Raw genomic sequence first — 17701 nt, 5'->3', positions numbered from 1 at the left:
AGCTTTATTCCCTGTGAGCAAGTCAAGATGTGGAGAAGGCAATGGCACCCCACTCCAGTATTCTTGCCTAGAAAATCCCATGGACAGAGGAGCCTAGTAGGCTGCAGTCCCTGGGGTCACTGTGAGTTGGGCACAACTGAGCGGCTTCGTTTTCATTTTTCACTTTCATGCATTGGAGAAGGAAATGGCAACCCACTCCAGTGTTCTTGCCTGGAGAATCCCAGGGATGGCGGAGCCTGGTGGGCTGCCGTCTATGGGCTCGCACAGAGTCGGACACGACTGAAGAGACTTAGCAGCAGCAGCAAGTCAAGATGGGACAACCTGAGAGCTTGCCTATTACTAGAGGATGAGTGACAGTCACAGTCCTTTTAGCTGTGCTTGCCTAGCTCTGAAGTTCTGCAACACAGAGCTGAAGATGAGAGATGCTGACCTCCTGCCCTTCCTGGGGTGAAACTGTCACCCTAGATTAGGGGGTAGAGAAGCAGGTGTCCAGTGTTCTTGGACACATTTACCCAGAGTAAAGCTTGTATCATTTTGAGCTGGGGCACTCTGAGCTGGAAGGGAGGAGACAGGTGATGAGAGCAGACTGTGGCTCAAATGCAACAGGTTCTCACTGTTTTTAGTGAGATTTAGTAGACTGTCTGAATATGTTTTTCCATTTGCTCTCTGCCCTTAAGAATAGTTTCTAGAGATTTTAAACTATTATTTTTCTTAATGCTCATGAATTAAATGTGTTTCTCTGGGCAAAGAGTCTACCACAGTCCTCACACAGCCATTCCAGAAGACCCACTTCAGTATTAAATGTATTTTACCTGAGTATTTTATTTTATAAATTATATGAACTACAGTGCACCCTTGAAGAACACAAGTTTGAAACACGTGTATCCACTTAAACCTGGATTTTTTTTTTTTTCCACCAAATGCATACTACATGACTCTACGTGGTTGGAGAATATGGGGACACAAAACAGTGTATATGAGGGCCAATTGTAAAGTTTTTGGCAAATTTAACTGTACAGACAGCTAGCACCTCTAACCTCCATGTTGCTCAAGGGTCAACTGTATTTTAGAAGTTTATATAAGGCACACAAAATTAGAAAATTTAAATGATAAAGTGGAGAGGTTTGAGATAAACTAAGGAGGAGAGGGCATCAAACTGACACATGACAGTGTGAGTGAAACTGAGTACTAGTCTGAGCTGCCCGGGGTTCAAAGCATCCTAACAGCCACCACTGATGCAGTGGCAGCAGTGTATCCGCTGCCCTTCATATGTCATAGTGAACTGCAAAGGCCAGTAATATAATTTCTGACTTTCAAATGAGAAAAGTGACCCTCAATGATGCTTCCAGAAAGAAAGCAGAGAATCGGGATTAATAGGAATTTAGGTCTGTTTGCTCCAAGTCTTTGTTTTTTATGCTCTCCATAAATGAAAGCATTTAAATTCATTTGGAGAACTATTTTGCAGGAGTTAAATTGTATGAGAACTGTAGGAATATGAAATAGACAATACTGATTAAATGTTTGATCAGTATTTTTTTTTTTGACACAGCTATTACTCTTGCGGATCTGTTGAGGATTAATGAAAGTAACTGGTTCTCTTTCAAAGTCAGTTAACTCTTTAGTTGGTTCTGAGCAATTTTCTGGAATTGTCCTTAGTACAGTAGAGTTTGTTTAGCTACTTTATCACTAGCAAAGGATACCACTATACAGTGACCATATTCAATAGAAAGTAGATGTGTTATTTCTAAAAACACAAACATTTATTTTGATTAGTAATATTATTTAGTAATTATCTGTTTTCAGCTTATCAGTATTTGATTTTTGCAACATAAATATTTTTTCTAAATATCCTAAAATAGGGAATTAAGTTGGAAAATCAGCTAAGGAAAAATTCCCACTTTGTGTCAGATTTTTTGTTAAGATTTCAAACAGCCCAGAAATTATACATTAAAATGATGTGACTTTACATTATAAAATATATCAGATACTTTCTATAATAAATTAACAAAAAACTATACGTGTCAATTTCAAAGATATAATAGTTCAGGCTCCCTATATTCACAACAGAAAAATTATGTTTTCTAAAATCAATTATGTTTTAAATTGGCACAATTTTCTCAGTTTCATGATATTCTGATGTAAAGCAGGTTATTTTATTAAAAGAAGAATTAAAATAACAGATTACTCTGAAGTCACACAATTGGAAAATCACAAGATTTAAGTACCAACTATATAAATATTTGGACAGTTACTAAACTACATATTTAATAGAAGGACATATATTGAACTCTGATGGGAGTTATCTACCTTGATTCTATATAAATGTGTCATCAGCATACAGGAGTCACATAAGTTTTAGTTTAGTGCTTTAAGTTACCTTCCAGAAGATCATCCTCGTCAATGCCTTTGACAATCTTTGATTTGTAGTCTCGGAAAAACATGTATTTTAGCAGTCTTCTAAGTTTTTTCTATTAAAAATATGAAATAAGTAAAGAAGAAACCTTACACATACATTCATTTTAATGATTAAGAACTACTATGATAACTAAATCCCCTTCATGGATCACAGCCTTGTCGTAGTGAAAGGGCTTGTGTAACTCCAAGAAGCCATGCCATGTAGGGCCATACAAGATGTAGAGGTCATAGTGGAGAATTCTGACAAAACGTGGTCCACTGGAGGAGGGAACAGCCAACCCATCTCTTTGCAGTATTCTTGCCAAGAGAACCCCATGAACAGTATGAAAAGGCAAAAAGATCTGACACCGGGAGATCAGCCTCCCAGGTCAGAAGGTATCCAATATGCTACTGGGGAAGAATGAAGGGCAATTACTAATAGTTTCAGAAAGAATGAAGCAGCTGGGTCAAAGTGGAAATGATGTTCAGTTGTGGATGTGTCTGGGGGCAAAAGTAAAATCCGATGCTGTAAAGAAAAGGTCAGGGGAGCATGGCGTGCTGCAAGTCAATGGGGTTGCAAAGAGTCAGACACAACTTAGTGAATAAACAGCAGCAACAAGAAGAGTGATAACTAAACAGAATAAACTTGTACCCCAGGACCACTGGAGAAATACAGCAATTCTCAGCATAGTACTATGAATACAAAACTTAGTCATCAAATTAAAGATAAAGGCTAAAACACAAGCATTTTTAAAAGCACATTTGAAAGTATTCAGATACTCCAGAATCACAATTAATTTTGGTTTTTTCTGGGTTTTTTGTTTTTTTTTTTTTTTGGTTAAATTCCTTCTGAAGATTGCAATAAATATCACACTCTCCACACTAAGCTGACAATACTGTCTTTGCGGAATTTTGTACACCTTCAAGACCAAATTTCATTTTTTAAAATGATTTATAAACACCTATACAAAAGTTTGCAACAACTGTTTTAAGAAGTCAAGCACTTTCCTTTTTTATTTTTTTTTAATTCCCTGAGAATCTTTTATTTAGAAGAGTTGGTTTATGTTTTATATTTCTGGAAAACATCCTGTAATCTGAGAAACGTTATTTTTTATGAAACTCAAAGCTGATGAATGATAGCTGAGGCTTTTTTAGGTTTATTAGAAGACTACAATACCGCTTAACTTTAAAAGTAACTGATGTGTGTGCTCAGTCGTGTCTGACTATTTGCGACCCCATGGACTGCAGCCTGCCAGGCTCCTCTATCCATGGGATTTTCCAGGCAAGAATACAGAATTGGTTGCCAGTTGTATGCTTACACTTAGAGTAGATGATTACTGGTTTCTGGTCTTCAGGTTTAAGATTCCTAATGACAGCTGAAACATATTTTACAAAGCTCTTTTACATGCATTTTGATATTTTTGATAGCCCTGAGATACAGACAAACATTATCATCTTTTTTCATATATAGGGAAACTGAGGTTCAAGATAGTCTCACAATTAGAGCCAAGCAGGGCCAGAAGGAACACATAACCTTTGAACCTCAGTCTCCTTATTTACAAGGTAAGTAAAGTACTTACCTTAGAGGAACATTGTGAGAAATAAATCAGAAAATGAGCGAAGCTGTCTAGTGCAGTATGTAAAATACAGTGGGCAGTCAACAACTTCTACTTGAATATAAACCGGAATTATTAAGAGGAAAAAACATATACTTGCATCCAGGTCTTTGCTATCCCTCCTTTCTCTTTGTTCTGATTCCATTCAGTACTTTAGATTTGATTTTGTCTTATATTACAGTTGTGTAAACTACTTTAAATTCTGTTTGGAACATGTCAGCATATAAATAAAATTATTATTTTGAGGAGAAAGATGAGAACACTGGCAACTATCCTATTACAGCTATGTTCCTGGTTGCTTAAAAGATTCTGATTAAGAGTCCTCTGGCCAGTAGAAGGGCTTTGACAATCGGTGTATGTTCCTGAAGGGTCCATAGGATTTAAAACATTGACTCCTCCAAGAGGCAGGAAAAAGTGTCAACGCAGACTACTTTTTGTGCTGGCCTGTTTACCTCTGTTGATGAAAAAGAAAAAACGACTGGAGGTATTCTGCTAACTCCAGTTACCCAGCTGTCTCGGTCCCTGCTTCTCCAAGGGCACATTCAGGCTCCTTCCTCTCAGCACCATTTGCTGTATGGTGCCTACTTCTCCTTTGTCTTCCTAGTGAAGTCACTAGCTCCTGAATAGCCTTACTCTTCACTATCTCGCTAAAACCTTCCTTCGTATTCACTTCGAGAGCCATCACACTAATCATGATTTGCCTTGATTACTAAGCCTGAACCCTGGTTGCTGCTGCTGCTGCTAAGTCGCTTCAGTCATGTCCGACTCTGTGCAACCCCATAGACGGCAGCCCACCACGCTCCCCCGTCCCTGGGATTCTCCAGGCAAGAACACCAGAGTCGGTTGCCATTTCCTTCCCCAATGCATGAAAGTGAAAAGTGAAAGTGAAGTCGCTCAGTCGTCTCTGACTCTCCGCGACCCCATGGACTGCAGCCCACCAGGCTCCTCCGTCCATGGGATTTTCCAGGCAAGAGTACTGGAGTGGGGTGCCATCGCCTTCTCCGGCACCCTGGCTAGTTCCATTCTAATATAACTGCATGAGTTTCAACCTAGGCAGAAAACCTCCATTCCACTACATTCTACAGACTCTCCGTCTAACCACACAACCTTAAAATAATCAAAAGGCTCAAAATGCTTCTTCAACTCAATGATACAGATTTCTTAAACCAGATTATAGCTTCTTGATAGTAAAGACATTTCTTTTCTCTTTATAGTCCTCATAGCACGTAAGAGTCAATGAACTAAAAATTCATAAAATTCCATGGTAGACTGGTGGAGGTGCAGTTTGTATATCCCACGGCATAAAGAAGAGAAAATCCTTCATCCAAGTTTAGTCAATCTTCAATCAATCAGAAGGAAAGGTTTTTATGAATACAAAGTAATGGGTATCAGAAAGCTATGTTCACAGGATATCCTGAGGGTCAGATGGGATGCCTTCTGATAAAAACTTGAGCCACAAACATACAAAAATGGCGAAAGAAAAACAGGTAAGTGTAATTAAAAGACCAGGGGAAAAGAAAGAGAAATGAAAGCTGGAGCATTAGGAACTAAGCCCTGGGTGCTCATCTGGGTTAGCAGCTACCACAACATGCTCTGGTTACTCAGCTCGTTTCTCCACATATAACAATCTTTTAGATGAAAACTACTAAAAACACACAGAAAGTCACAAAATGTTTTCAACTAGCTACTCATGGAAGATAGTTATGACAAAATTATATGCTTAAATAGTTTAATATCAGAGTTCAAAGATAGATTTCTAGCAAATAAAAAAAACCCTAAGTAATAGAGTGTATATTTTGTGCTATTGCAATATTCATCTTGATTGATTTGCCTTTTCCTATTAACCAGTGTCACAGAAAAACTTTGTATTTCAAGAGAAAAACTACTCTATGAACGTCTACAATCCTGTATAAAATTAGAAAAATAAATATGCCATTTAGTTATATCCCAGTTACCAGAACAAAGTACCCAGTCAAGATCTAGTGAATTTTACGTAGCAATGAAAATGTCTAAATAGACATGTTAAGGATAAGTGAGAATTAGTTGTCAGCAGTTTTACATAAGTGCCCTTGTCCATGTAAAAATAAAAATTAAAAAAAATCAATTCTGTTGTAGTAAACCACTTTGTTGTGCAAACTATGAGGACCCAAACATGAGTTCAACACTTATGATTCCAATATGAAAGCCATATAACAAGGGTAGCTTCCTTACATAAGTGTAATTAAACACAAAGTATGGCATTTCAATACAGTGAAATTCTTTTACATTACCTTATCCTTGCGCATCAGAAACAGAAGATCTTCAGCAGAGATTACTCTTGCTCCCCGAAGCTGAGAAACTTCAGCAGCTTGCTGTAACTAACAACAAAGGAAATTTTTCTTAATAATCTAAATTAAATATACTACAGTCACGGTGTCTCAAGAGAGATAAATACACTAAGAGTTAAAAATCTTTGGGGATCACCCAGCAATCACATTACTGCTTTAAAAAGCAAAATGTCTTATGTTTAATGGTATAAAAAAATGCAATTAACTTATATGCCCACCTGTAACTGATACAATAAACAGAAATCCTTGATTTCTTTCATGCAAAAGAAAAATCAAGTGCAGCTTCCAGAAATGCATTAATGCACCTGAAAATAATTTTATGAAATTTTATCCTTATATCCATGTGAGCAATGGTTTTGCTCAGTATCACTGGTTGAATAACTATATTATTAATCTGAGTTCCCATGCTGGTATGATTTGAAATAGGCCCATTCAGAACTTTAAAAGATCAACAAAAACAGTAGCTGTTTCTAATATCCAAAGGAAAAAAAAATAGTTTTAGTTTTGGCAAGTCTTCAGTGGGCAAAGGATTCAGTCCATAAATCATAATACTGGACCGCATTAATTTCTTTCCACACTAATCACATACACACAAAAAGTTAACTGTATCTGGAATGCACAACACAAAACATACTGCATGAAAAGTTAGATTCCCCTTGAAATGTTCATCTGGGCCCTTCTATCTACAAAGTTGAGAGTTTTCTGGAATTCAGAAGTCCCAGAAACACAATCTTACTTGAAAATGACCTGGAAAATAAAAGAATGTGAAAAATGATAGTTCTATTTTTTTGGCACAGGCAAAACCAGTTTCTTATTTTGATTAGTTAGAAGGAATATAAAATACATCCAGCTGAAAAAAATAAAGATGCTGGAGAAAACAGTACAAAAATGTGCCTGTAAGTTCTTCCAAATTTGATCAATGGTGATTGCAGCAAACCAACTCTATCCAATATTATAAAAATATTTACATACAAAAGCTGTTCCTGAATGCATCCTTCTTTGAAAGGAATAAATCTAACACATATTCCTAAGAACTAATCTTTTAAAAGTGACACACTGTTATCTTAACAATTACAAAGAAATCAAATAGTGCATTTGTACTAAAGAAATTCTGGATGTTCAAGCAATTTTGCTAAGTAAGCTTCAAACCTCGTCTAAATACACAGACTATGAAACAGACTATAAACTCCCTATGTGTCAGCCTTACCGCTGAATTTCCTGGATACTGGTGGTTGGTATATAAACATAATTCACCTAAATATAGAAATTTAAATTTAACTGTGAACCATTTAAAAAGAAATCTTGGGGGAGAGGTTTTTAAAAAGATGATATATCTGCCCAGAAAGAAACTAAGTTTTCAGTAGGAAAAACGTGAACATATTTTTCTAAAAATTGGAAGAATGTCAGGGAAATATGTGTGTATGTGTTTTTTCCAAAGAAAAACATTTCTGTCACAGCATAAAACACACACAATCAATGTGGAGCAGAATATGGACTCAGTATCCACTTGTCTGGACACATACAGAGAACTAGAAGGCCACACCATCAGGTAACGTTTTTATTTTCTCAGACGAAGGATGGTATTGATTTGAAAACTTGAAAATACGACACAGATATAAGCAATTTTTTCTCATGTTGAGGAAAGATCATGATAAGTATACATCCCTAAGTAGTCTTCCCAATAAATCAACTGTTTATCAACCCTACATATAAATAATCTGTATTTATAACACTCTCCAAAATGTTAGTTTACAAACACACTCAACTAGGGAAAATGAAAATGGAAAATAAAGACTTGGAAGAGTCAGCCATTCAAACACCCTTTCAAAACCAGTACACAACTATCATGGGATCTGGAATTTATGTCTCAGTTATGTTGTCATAATTAGCAGGAAAACTTTATCTTTAGGTTTTGTCTATCTTATTTACTGATTTCCCTCACCTAACCTGTACCCTCACTAGCACTGGCTCTGCTGGGCACCTAACCTAGTACCCTCACTAGCATTGGTTCTTCTGGTCACCTAACCTAGTACCCTCACTAGCACTGGTAATGCTGGTCACCTAACCTAGTATCCTCACTAGCACTGGCTCTGCTGGGCACCTAAACTAGTACCCTCACTAGCACTGGCAATGCTGGTCACCTAACCTAGTACCCTCACTAGCACTGGCTCTGCTGGGCACCTAAACTAGTACCCTCACTAGCACTGGCTCTGCTGGTCACCTAAACTAGTACTCTCACTAGCACTGACTCTGCTGGGCACCTAAACTAGTATCCTCACTAGCACTGGCAATGCTGGTCACCTAACCTAGTATCCTCACTAGCACTGGCTCTGCTGGACACCTAAACTAGTACCCTCACTAGCACTGGCAATGCTGGTCACCTAACCTAGTACCCTCACTAGCACTGGCTCTGCTGGGCACCTAAACTAGTACCCTCACTAGACTGGCTCTGCTGGTCACCTAACCTAGTACCCTCACTAGCACTGGCAATGCTGGTCACCTAACCTAGTACCCTCACTAGCACTGGCTCTGCTGGTCACCTAACCTAGTACCCTCACTAGCACTGGTAATGCTGGTCACCTAACCTAGTATCCTCACTAGCACTGGCTCTGCTGGGCACCTAAACTAGTACCCTCACTAGCACTGGCAATGCTGGTCACCTAACCTAGTACCCTCACTAGCACTGGCTCTGCTGGGCACCTAAACTAGTACCCTCACTAGCACTGGCTCTGCTGGTCACCTAAACTAGTACTCTCACTAGCACTGACTCTGCTGGGCACCTAAACTAGTATCCTCACTAGCACTGGCAATGCTGGTCACCTAACCTAGTATCCTCACTAGCACTGGCTCTGCTGGACACCTAAACTAGTACCCTCACTAGCACTGGCAATGCTGGTCACCTAACCTAGTACCCTCACTAGCACTGGCTCTGCTGGGCACCCTCAAACTAGTACTAGTACCCTCACTAGCACTGGCTCTGCTGGTCACCTAACCTAGTACCCTCACTAGCACTGGCAATGCTGGTCACCTAACCTAGTACCCTCACTAGCACTGGCTCTGCTGGGCACCTAACCTAGTATCCTCACTAGCACTGGCTCTGCTGGTCACCTAACCTAGTACCCTCACTAGCACTGGCTCTGCTGGTCACCTAACCTAATACCCTCACTAGCACTGGCAATGCTGGTCACTTAACCTAGTACCCTCACTGGCACTGGCTCTGCTGGGCACCTAACCTAGTACCCTCACTAGACTGGCTCTGCTGGTCACCTAACCTAGTACCCTCACTAGCACTGGCAATGCTGGTCACCTAACCTAGTACCCTCACTAGCACTGGCTCTGCTGGTCACCTAACCTAGTACCCTCACTAGACTGGCTCTGCTGGTCACCTAACCTAGTACCCTCACTAGCACTGGCAATGCTGGTCACCTAACCTAGTACCCTCACTAGCACTGGCTCTGCTGGTCACCTAACCTAGTACCCTCACTGGCACTGGCTCTGCTGGGCACCTAACCTAGTACCCTCACTGGCACTGGCTCTGCTGGGCACCTAACCTAGTACCCTCACTGGCACTGGCTCTGCTGGGCACCTAACCTAGCACCTTCACTAGCACTTGCACTGCTGGAGCTCCACAAGAAGCCTTGAACCTCATGAAGTGAGTCCTCCAGATGAAAGTTATCACTGTTACTGTAACAAGCCCAGCTGACCCCGACATGTCCCATGCTCCAAAACAACCTCGGCCACAGTATCACCACCTTTTCTCTGCCGACTAAGGAGAGCAAGCTTGTTAACTAATGACAGTGTTTGCACTCAAGTGTGTACTGCCCATTGGCTAACTTCAAGAAATTTTACGAGAGAGTAAAGCTCCTCTTCGACAACACAGGCTTAAAAAGCAAGTCAGCAGGAGGCTGGTTCAGTTCCACCGGACACTGAGCTCAGGATCAAGTGCATTCAGTGTGAAAACAATACTAGAAACAGGAAACCAAATCACAAAATATTTCTAATACCTTCAGTGTCAAAAAAAAAAAAAAAAAAAAAAGCTGATTCTATATGGTAAGAATCCCTTAATTTTTTTCCTTGAAAATAAATGGAAGTTGTACTTCATCATTCACTGTGGCAAGTCAAATATTTCTGGCAGTATTGAAAATGACATGATAGTCCATTTTATGATTTTTTATTACAATGGAAGTAGCATACATTTAATTGCATTATAAAATATATAAGAATTGACAGAACATGGGAATATTTTAAGACCAATAACTAGTTGAATGAGTATACAGAATAAACTTTCTTAACTATACAGATAAAGGGATGGTGACAGGAAACTTACAGAGATTTACTTGTAACTCAGTAAAATATTTTGCTAAAAGATATTATTCTGCAATAGCAACTCATTTAAAGCATTGATTTTTTTCCTGATAAATATTATTTCCATTCTTTCAGTTCAGTTCAGTCACTCAGTTGTGTCCAACTCTTGGCAACCCCATGAATCACACCACGCCAGGCCTCTCTGTCCATCACCAACTCCCGGACTTCACTCAAACTCATGTCCATCGAGTTGGTGATACCATCCAACCATCTCATCCTCTATCGTCCCCTTCTCCTCCTGCCCCTAATCCCTCCCAGCATCAGGGTCTTTTCCAATGAGTCAACTCTTCACATGAGGTGGCCAAAGTACTGGAGTTTCAGCCTCAGCATCAGTCCTAGCAATGAACACCCAGGACTGATCTCCTTTAGGATGGACTGGTTGGATCTCCTTGCAGTCCAAGGGACTCTCAAGAGTCTTCTCCAACACCACAGTTCAAAAGCATCAGTTCTTCAGCGCTCAGCCTTCTTCACAGTCCAACTCTCACATCCATACATGACTACAGGAAAAACCATAGCCTTGACTAGACGGACCTTTGTTGACAAAGTAATATCTCTGCTTTTCAATATGCTATCTAGGTTGGTCATAACTTTCTTTCCAAGGAGTAAGCGTCTTTTAATTTCATGGCTGCAGTCACCATCTGCAGTGATTTTGGAGCCCAAAAAATAAAGTCTGACACTGTTTCCACTGTTTCCCCATCTATTTCCCATTCTATTCTTTAGTGTAAACTAAAAATACTATATTTAACTGTTTAAAAGAAAAATATTTCCCCTAGCATATTAACACTTATCATGTTTGCATTTTAAATATTTTGCAATAGTTTATTTATAGGCTGAGGATAAAGTTTAAACTTTACATGACATCTTAAATGCCTCATCTTTGATCCCACAAATAAATCTCTTCTCAACTTCTCATTGTCATCAATGATGCTAACATTGGAAGATTCTTTCTCACTCTCTTTTATTTTCACTAACTTCCGTTGATTTTATTGTTTTAATTGGCTCGGGGTCTTGAATTTGCTGTCTGCTTCCACAGTATTCATTTGAACCTAGGCCTCTGGGGTTTTTGCTTTGTTGTTATCAAGTCATGTTCAACTCTTTGCGACCCCATGGAATGTAGCCTTACAGGGTCCTCTGTCCATAGGATTTCCCAAGCAAGAAGACTGGAGTGCATTGCCATTTCCTTCTCCAGGGGATCTTCCTGACCCATGTGTCCTGTGCTGCAGGCAAATTCTTTACCGTGAGCCACCAGGAAAACCCTGGAGTTTTTGCTTATTGCTTTCTAAACTTCAATGTCTCCAAATGGTGATGTATCTTAGATTAAGTGTTAACATGATCTTCCTCAAATATAATGCCCACAACTTGTGTTCCGGGATCTGTGATAATCCACTGTTATCTGACTTCAATGTGGTTTATAAAGATCAACTCACAGATATTCCCTATACTTCATTCTTATTAAATTTGTTTTTCTGTCGTATTTTTCTACATTTATTCTCCGGTAAGTTCCATTCTGTCTTTATGCCTTTGTGCACTTATGACAGTTCATTTTATGTGTCACCCTAACTGGGCTACCGCGTGTCCAGACATTTGGGCAAACATTCTGAGTGTGACTGTGAGGGTATTTCTGGATGAGATTAATATCTTAATTCCTAGGCTAAGGAAAGCAGATTGCCACTCCTCTCCACCAGCCCCTGCTAATGTTAGTGAGCCTCAACCAATCAGCTGAAGAGGGATCTCCTTCTGCTTAACTGCCTTAAATGGGGACTTAGATCTTTTCTAGCCTTTGGACTTGGACTAAAATATCTCCTATTTCTCAGGCTTTTGGACTTGAACTGCAGTCTGCCTCCCCTGGGTCTCTGGCTTGCCAACAATGGAAATTGGGATTCTTAGCCTCCACAGTCATGTGAGCCAATTCCTTATAATAAATCTATGTACACACACATACACACACGTGTACACACACACATACATGTAACCTATTGGTTCTGTTTTTTTCTGGAGAATCCTAGTATAATACTATACTCAAGTTATAAGAAATTCTTGATTACTTATGGGATACAATTTCACTGTTTTTGTTTTTCCTCAGAGACTCATCAGGAGTCTGCCAGATTCTCTTTAACAGTTACATTCTGGATTTTTGTTCTCTTGATCTCTTTTGTTCTCACTTAATTTATTTTCTTTCTTTTGGTAGAGCACATTCCCTGGAAGTTTCTCTCTTTTGTTTTTAAGCATATTCATAATAGCTGCTTTATAAAATCCCTGTCTGCTGTTTCAGCATCTGGGCCATCTTACAGTCAGTCACCCTGTTGTTTTTACTCTTGGCTATGGATCATGTTTCCTTGTTACTTTGTATTTTAAGAATACTTTGATTTTATCTGAGCTATTGTAAATGATACATTGTAAGGACTCTGGGTTCTGTTATATTCCTCTAAAGAATAATGATAACTTTTTTTTTTTGTAATGATACATTGTAAGGACTCTGCATTCTGTTGTGTTTCTCTAAACAATACTGATAACTTTTTTAAACAGGCAGCTAACTAAAATGAATTCAATTTGTAGTATTTACAGTCTTCCTCCAGTGGTGGGATACAGCTGAAAAATACCTCTCATACCTTCCTGAGAAAAGATGTGTGGAAAACAAAAGTTTTAAAGATTCTATATGTCCAAAAAATCATTTATGCTACCCCGATATTCAATTTATAGTCTACCCAGGTATAAGATTTGAGATTTAAAATAATTTTTTTTTCTCAGAAATTTAAAAACACTGTTCTATCATATTCAAACTTAAAATGTTACTGCTGAGAAATTCAGTTTGTTTGTTTGATTCTGAAACTTCTGTGATTCCCCCACCAGCCCCCTTCCTAAGAAACTTTTACTATTTTTCTCTTTGTACCAGAATTTATTGCTGGTACCAGAATTTCATGCTGTTATGCCTTGATGAGGCTCTTTCTTCATATATTTTCCTGGACACAGGGATATTTTAACTCATATATTCTTGTCCTCCAAGTCTGGGAAATTTTTTTAGATTACTGTGAAAATTTCCTGTTTTCTGGATTCTTTCCAGAATATCTATTAATTGAATGCTGGTGGTCTTTGTGTGTGGGGTCTCTGAGTTCTTTCTGTTCAGTCTCTCTGGAACCTACACTGTTTTGTCAGAATGGCAAAGGGGCAGCTGGCTGCCTGCGTGGTTGTGGCAGGGCATGGGAATAAAACTGCTCCATGACTTTTTAGTGATGATGCTCTCGTGTTTCCAAAGGTATCCTGAATCCTGATTTGTGCCCCCCTGTTCCAAGCTTTCATCTTCTTCAAATCTGTTAAACTTTTAGCATTTCTATCCACTTTTAAGAGTCCATAATTACTTGACATATCTCATCTGCTATTTAATATCCCACTTTTTTGATCTTGATAGATTTATGCTTTTAAAAATTATTTTGCTGGCATTCAGTGGGTTTCTGAGAAGGTTTGAAGACAAGCAATGTCTTACCCATGTTTAAATGAAAGCTGATGTTCTCTTTATATGCTGACATTTACTAAATGTACTATCCCATGCTTCCTGCCTTCTACATATCATCTCATTTAACCCTCACAACAAACCTAAGAGAGATGTCAAGGTACATAAAACTTGGACTAAATAATAAATGCTCAACATTAAGCCATTCATCTTTCTCTCTAAGATTAATTTCTTATTCAGAACACATGAAGGTATGATCACTAAACAGTCTTACATTGCATAGAAAATCTACCCACAAAAACATTAATTTGCCTTTGAAAACATTTTCACTGCTGGCAAATAAATGGTTGCCAAAAAGAGGTTTGGATCAAAACATTCACGTCAGTTGCTTCATGGAGACACAGCTTAAGGACTGAGAACTCAGCAAGTGTTAGAAAGGAAATAGATTTGTAACTAAATGCAGTCAACATTCAGACTATTATAAATGTAAGATATTTGACTTAATCCGTTCCTATCATATGATCTCCTTGTTCTATTTTGGTAACTAGTCTTCCACTGTCCTAGACATTTGAAACATAAACAAGTGCATAAACTGGTTAAAAGATGTGCCAAATTTTTTAGAATTTCATTTTAACTCTTCTTTTTAGAAGACTAAGTCAAACACAGTCAAGTGTTTAAAAAATATGATAAGGCTATAATTACCAGTATCTCATGATTCAAAGAATTCATTTTTATTTATATATGCATTTGAAAGAATGACCAATGACAATCAATATAAGCTTGGAAAGCTTAAAAAAAGGTCCAATAAGAACAGCAATCTCGACAAGAAACTAATTCTTTGGTTATTCTTATTTAAATGTGAAAGTGGCAGAACAACAACCATTTGAAAGTTTTCTTTTAAACTATTTTGCATGTAAGTTATTTGTAAGTAAATTTCAAGTTTAAACAAATCAAATTTTGAAGGCAAAAAGATATTTTGAAAAATTTTTAAAGTTGAAATTAAACTAATAAACTAGACTATACTTTAAATACATGATGAAAAATTATACTATACTCACAATTGCACTCATCTCACACGCTAGTAAAGTAATGCTCAAAATTCTCCAAGCCAGGCTTCAGCAATATGTGAACCGTGAACTTCCTGATGTTCAAGCTGGTTTTAGAAAAGGCAGAGGAACCAGAGATCATATTGCCAACATCCGCTGGATCATGGAAAAAGCAAGAGAGTTCCAGAAAAACATCTACTTCTGCTTTATTGACTATGCCAAAGCCTTTGACTGTGTGGATTACAATAAACTGTGGGAAATTCTGAAAGAGATGGGAATACCAGACCACCTGACCTGCCTCTTGAGAAATCTGTAATCATGTCAGGAAGCAACAGTTAGAACTGTACCTGGAACAACAGACTGGTTCCAAATAGGAAAAGGAGTACGTCAAGGCTGTACATTGTTACCCTGCTTATTTAACTTATATGCAGAGTACATCATGAGAAATGCTGGACTGGAAGAAACACAAGCTGGAATCAAGATTGCCGGGAGAAATATCAATAACCTCAGATATGCAGATGACACCACCCTTATGGCAGAAAGTGAAGAGGAACTAAAAAGCCTCTTGATGAAAGTGAAAGTGGAGAGTGAAAAAGTTGGCTTAAAGCTCAACATTCAGAAAACGAAGATCATGGCATCTGGTCCCATCACTTCATGGGAAATAGATGGGGAAACAGTGGAAACAGTGTCAGACTTTATTTTTCTAGGCTCCAAAATCACTGCAAATGGTGACTGCAGCCATGAAATTAAAAGATGCTTACTCCTTGGAAGGAAAGTTATGACCAACCTAGATAGCATATTCAAAAGCAGAGACATTACTTTGCCAACAAAGGTCCGTCTAGTCAAGGCTATGGTTTTTCCTGTAGTCATGTATGGATGTGAGAGTTGGACTGTGAAGAAGGCTGAGCACCGAAGAATTGATGCTTTTGAACTGTGGTGTTGGAGAAGACTCTTGAGAGTCCCTTGGACTGCAAGGAGATCCAACCAGTCCATTCTGAAGGAGATCAGCCCTGGGTGTTCTTTGGAAGGAATGATGCTAAAGCTGAAACTCCAGGACTTTGGCCACCTCATGCGAAAAGTTGACTCATTGGAAAAGACTTGATGCTGGGAGGGATTGGGGGCAGGAGGAGAAGGGGACGACAGAGGATGAGATGGCTGGATGGCATCACTGACTCGATGGACATGAGTCTCAGCAGACTCTGGGAGTTGGTGTTGGGCAGGGAGGCCTGGTGTGCTGCAATTCATGGGGTCACAAAGAGTCGGACACGACTGAGTGACCTGATCTGATCTGATACTTTAAATATGGAACAACAGACTGGTTCCAAATAGGAAAAAGAGTACATCAAGGTTGTATATTGTCACCCTGCTTATTTAACTTATATGCACAGTACATCATGAGAAAGGCTGGGCTGGAAGAAGCACAAGCTGGAATCAAGATTGCTGGGAGAAATATCAATAACCTCAGATATGCAGATAACACCACCCTTATGGCAGAAAGTGAAGAGGAACTAAAAAGCCTCTTGATGAAAGTGAAAGTGGAGAGTGAAAAAGTTGGCTTAAAGCTCAACATTCAGAAAACAAAGATCATGGCATCTGGTGCCATCACTTCATGGGAAATAGATGGGGAAACAGTGGCTCCAAAATCACTGCAGATGGTGACTGCAGCCATGAAATTAAAAGATGCTTACTCCTTGGAAGGAAAGTTATGACCAACCTAGATGGCATATTCAAAAGCAGAGACATTACTTTGCCAACAAAGGTCCGTCTAGTCAAGGCTATGGTTTTTCCAGTAGTCATGTATGGATGTGAGAGTTGGACTGTGAAGAAGGCTGAGCGCCAAAGAATTGATGCTTCTGAACTGTCGTGTTGGATAAGACTCTTGAAAGTCCCTTGGATTGCAAGGAGATCCAACCAGTCCATTCTGAAAGAAATCACTCCTGGGTGTTCTTTGGAAGGAATGATGCTCAAGCTGAAATTGCAGTACTTTGGCCACCTCATGCAAAGAGTTGACTCATTGGAAAAGACTCTGAAGCTGGGAGGGATTGGGGGCAGGAGGAGAAGGGGACGACAGAGGATGAGATGGCTGGATGGCGTCACTGACTCGATGGACGTGAGTCTGAGTCAACTCCGGGAGTTGGTGATGGACAGGGAGGCCTGGCGTGTTGTGATTCATGGGGTTGCAAAGAGTCGAACACAACTGAGCGACTGAACTGAACTGATACTTTAAATACTATAGTATGCTAGATTATAGTTAAATACTATACTATTAACTAACTACAGTTAATGTTATTTAAAATTTTACTATTTACTATTTAACTATTAAAACTAAAATACTCTCTACTTAAACTAAAATATGATTAAAATTGTACAAATGTGGCAGCAGATCTTGAAGCTGTTCAGTATTACATACAGCTATCTTTCCGTTAGTTGATAACTGAAAAACGGTACTGGTACAAATATGTACGTTTCATTTGCATTTCTTAAAATTATAGATGCATAAAGCGT

The 17701-nt window shown here is 38.9% G+C and overlaps 1 protein-coding gene across 9 annotated transcripts in view; it reads right to left on the bottom strand.

Annotated features, from left to right (window-relative positions):
- Positions 1 to 17701, bottom strand: part of SUPT3H (SPT3 homolog, SAGA and STAGA complex component) — a 414689-nt gene that overhangs the window by 146989 nt on the left and 249999 nt on the right. For 8 of the 9 annotated variants that reach the window (XM_070361263.1, XM_070361256.1, XM_070361257.1 and 5 more), the window contains 2 exons: positions 6281 to 6367; positions 2378 to 2468 (listed from right to left, as the gene is read on the bottom strand). In XM_070361263.1, coding sequence (XP_070217364.1) covers positions 2378 to 2468; positions 6281 to 6295 — 106 coding nt within the window. In that variant the 5' untranslated portion in view covers positions 6296 to 6367. The remainder of the gene's footprint in view (positions 1 to 2377; positions 2469 to 6280; positions 6368 to 17701) is intronic. The other variant, XM_070361261.1, reaches the window with a different exon arrangement.

This window comes from Bos mutus, chromosome 23 (assembly GCF_027580195.1).
Source record: "Bos mutus isolate GX-2022 chromosome 23, NWIPB_WYAK_1.1, whole genome shotgun sequence".
NCBI classification, from domain to species: Eukaryota; Metazoa; Chordata; class Mammalia; order Artiodactyla; family Bovidae; genus Bos; species Bos mutus.
The sequence above is the reverse complement of the archived record's forward strand: the minus strand, read 5'-3'. Positions and strand labels throughout refer to the sequence as shown.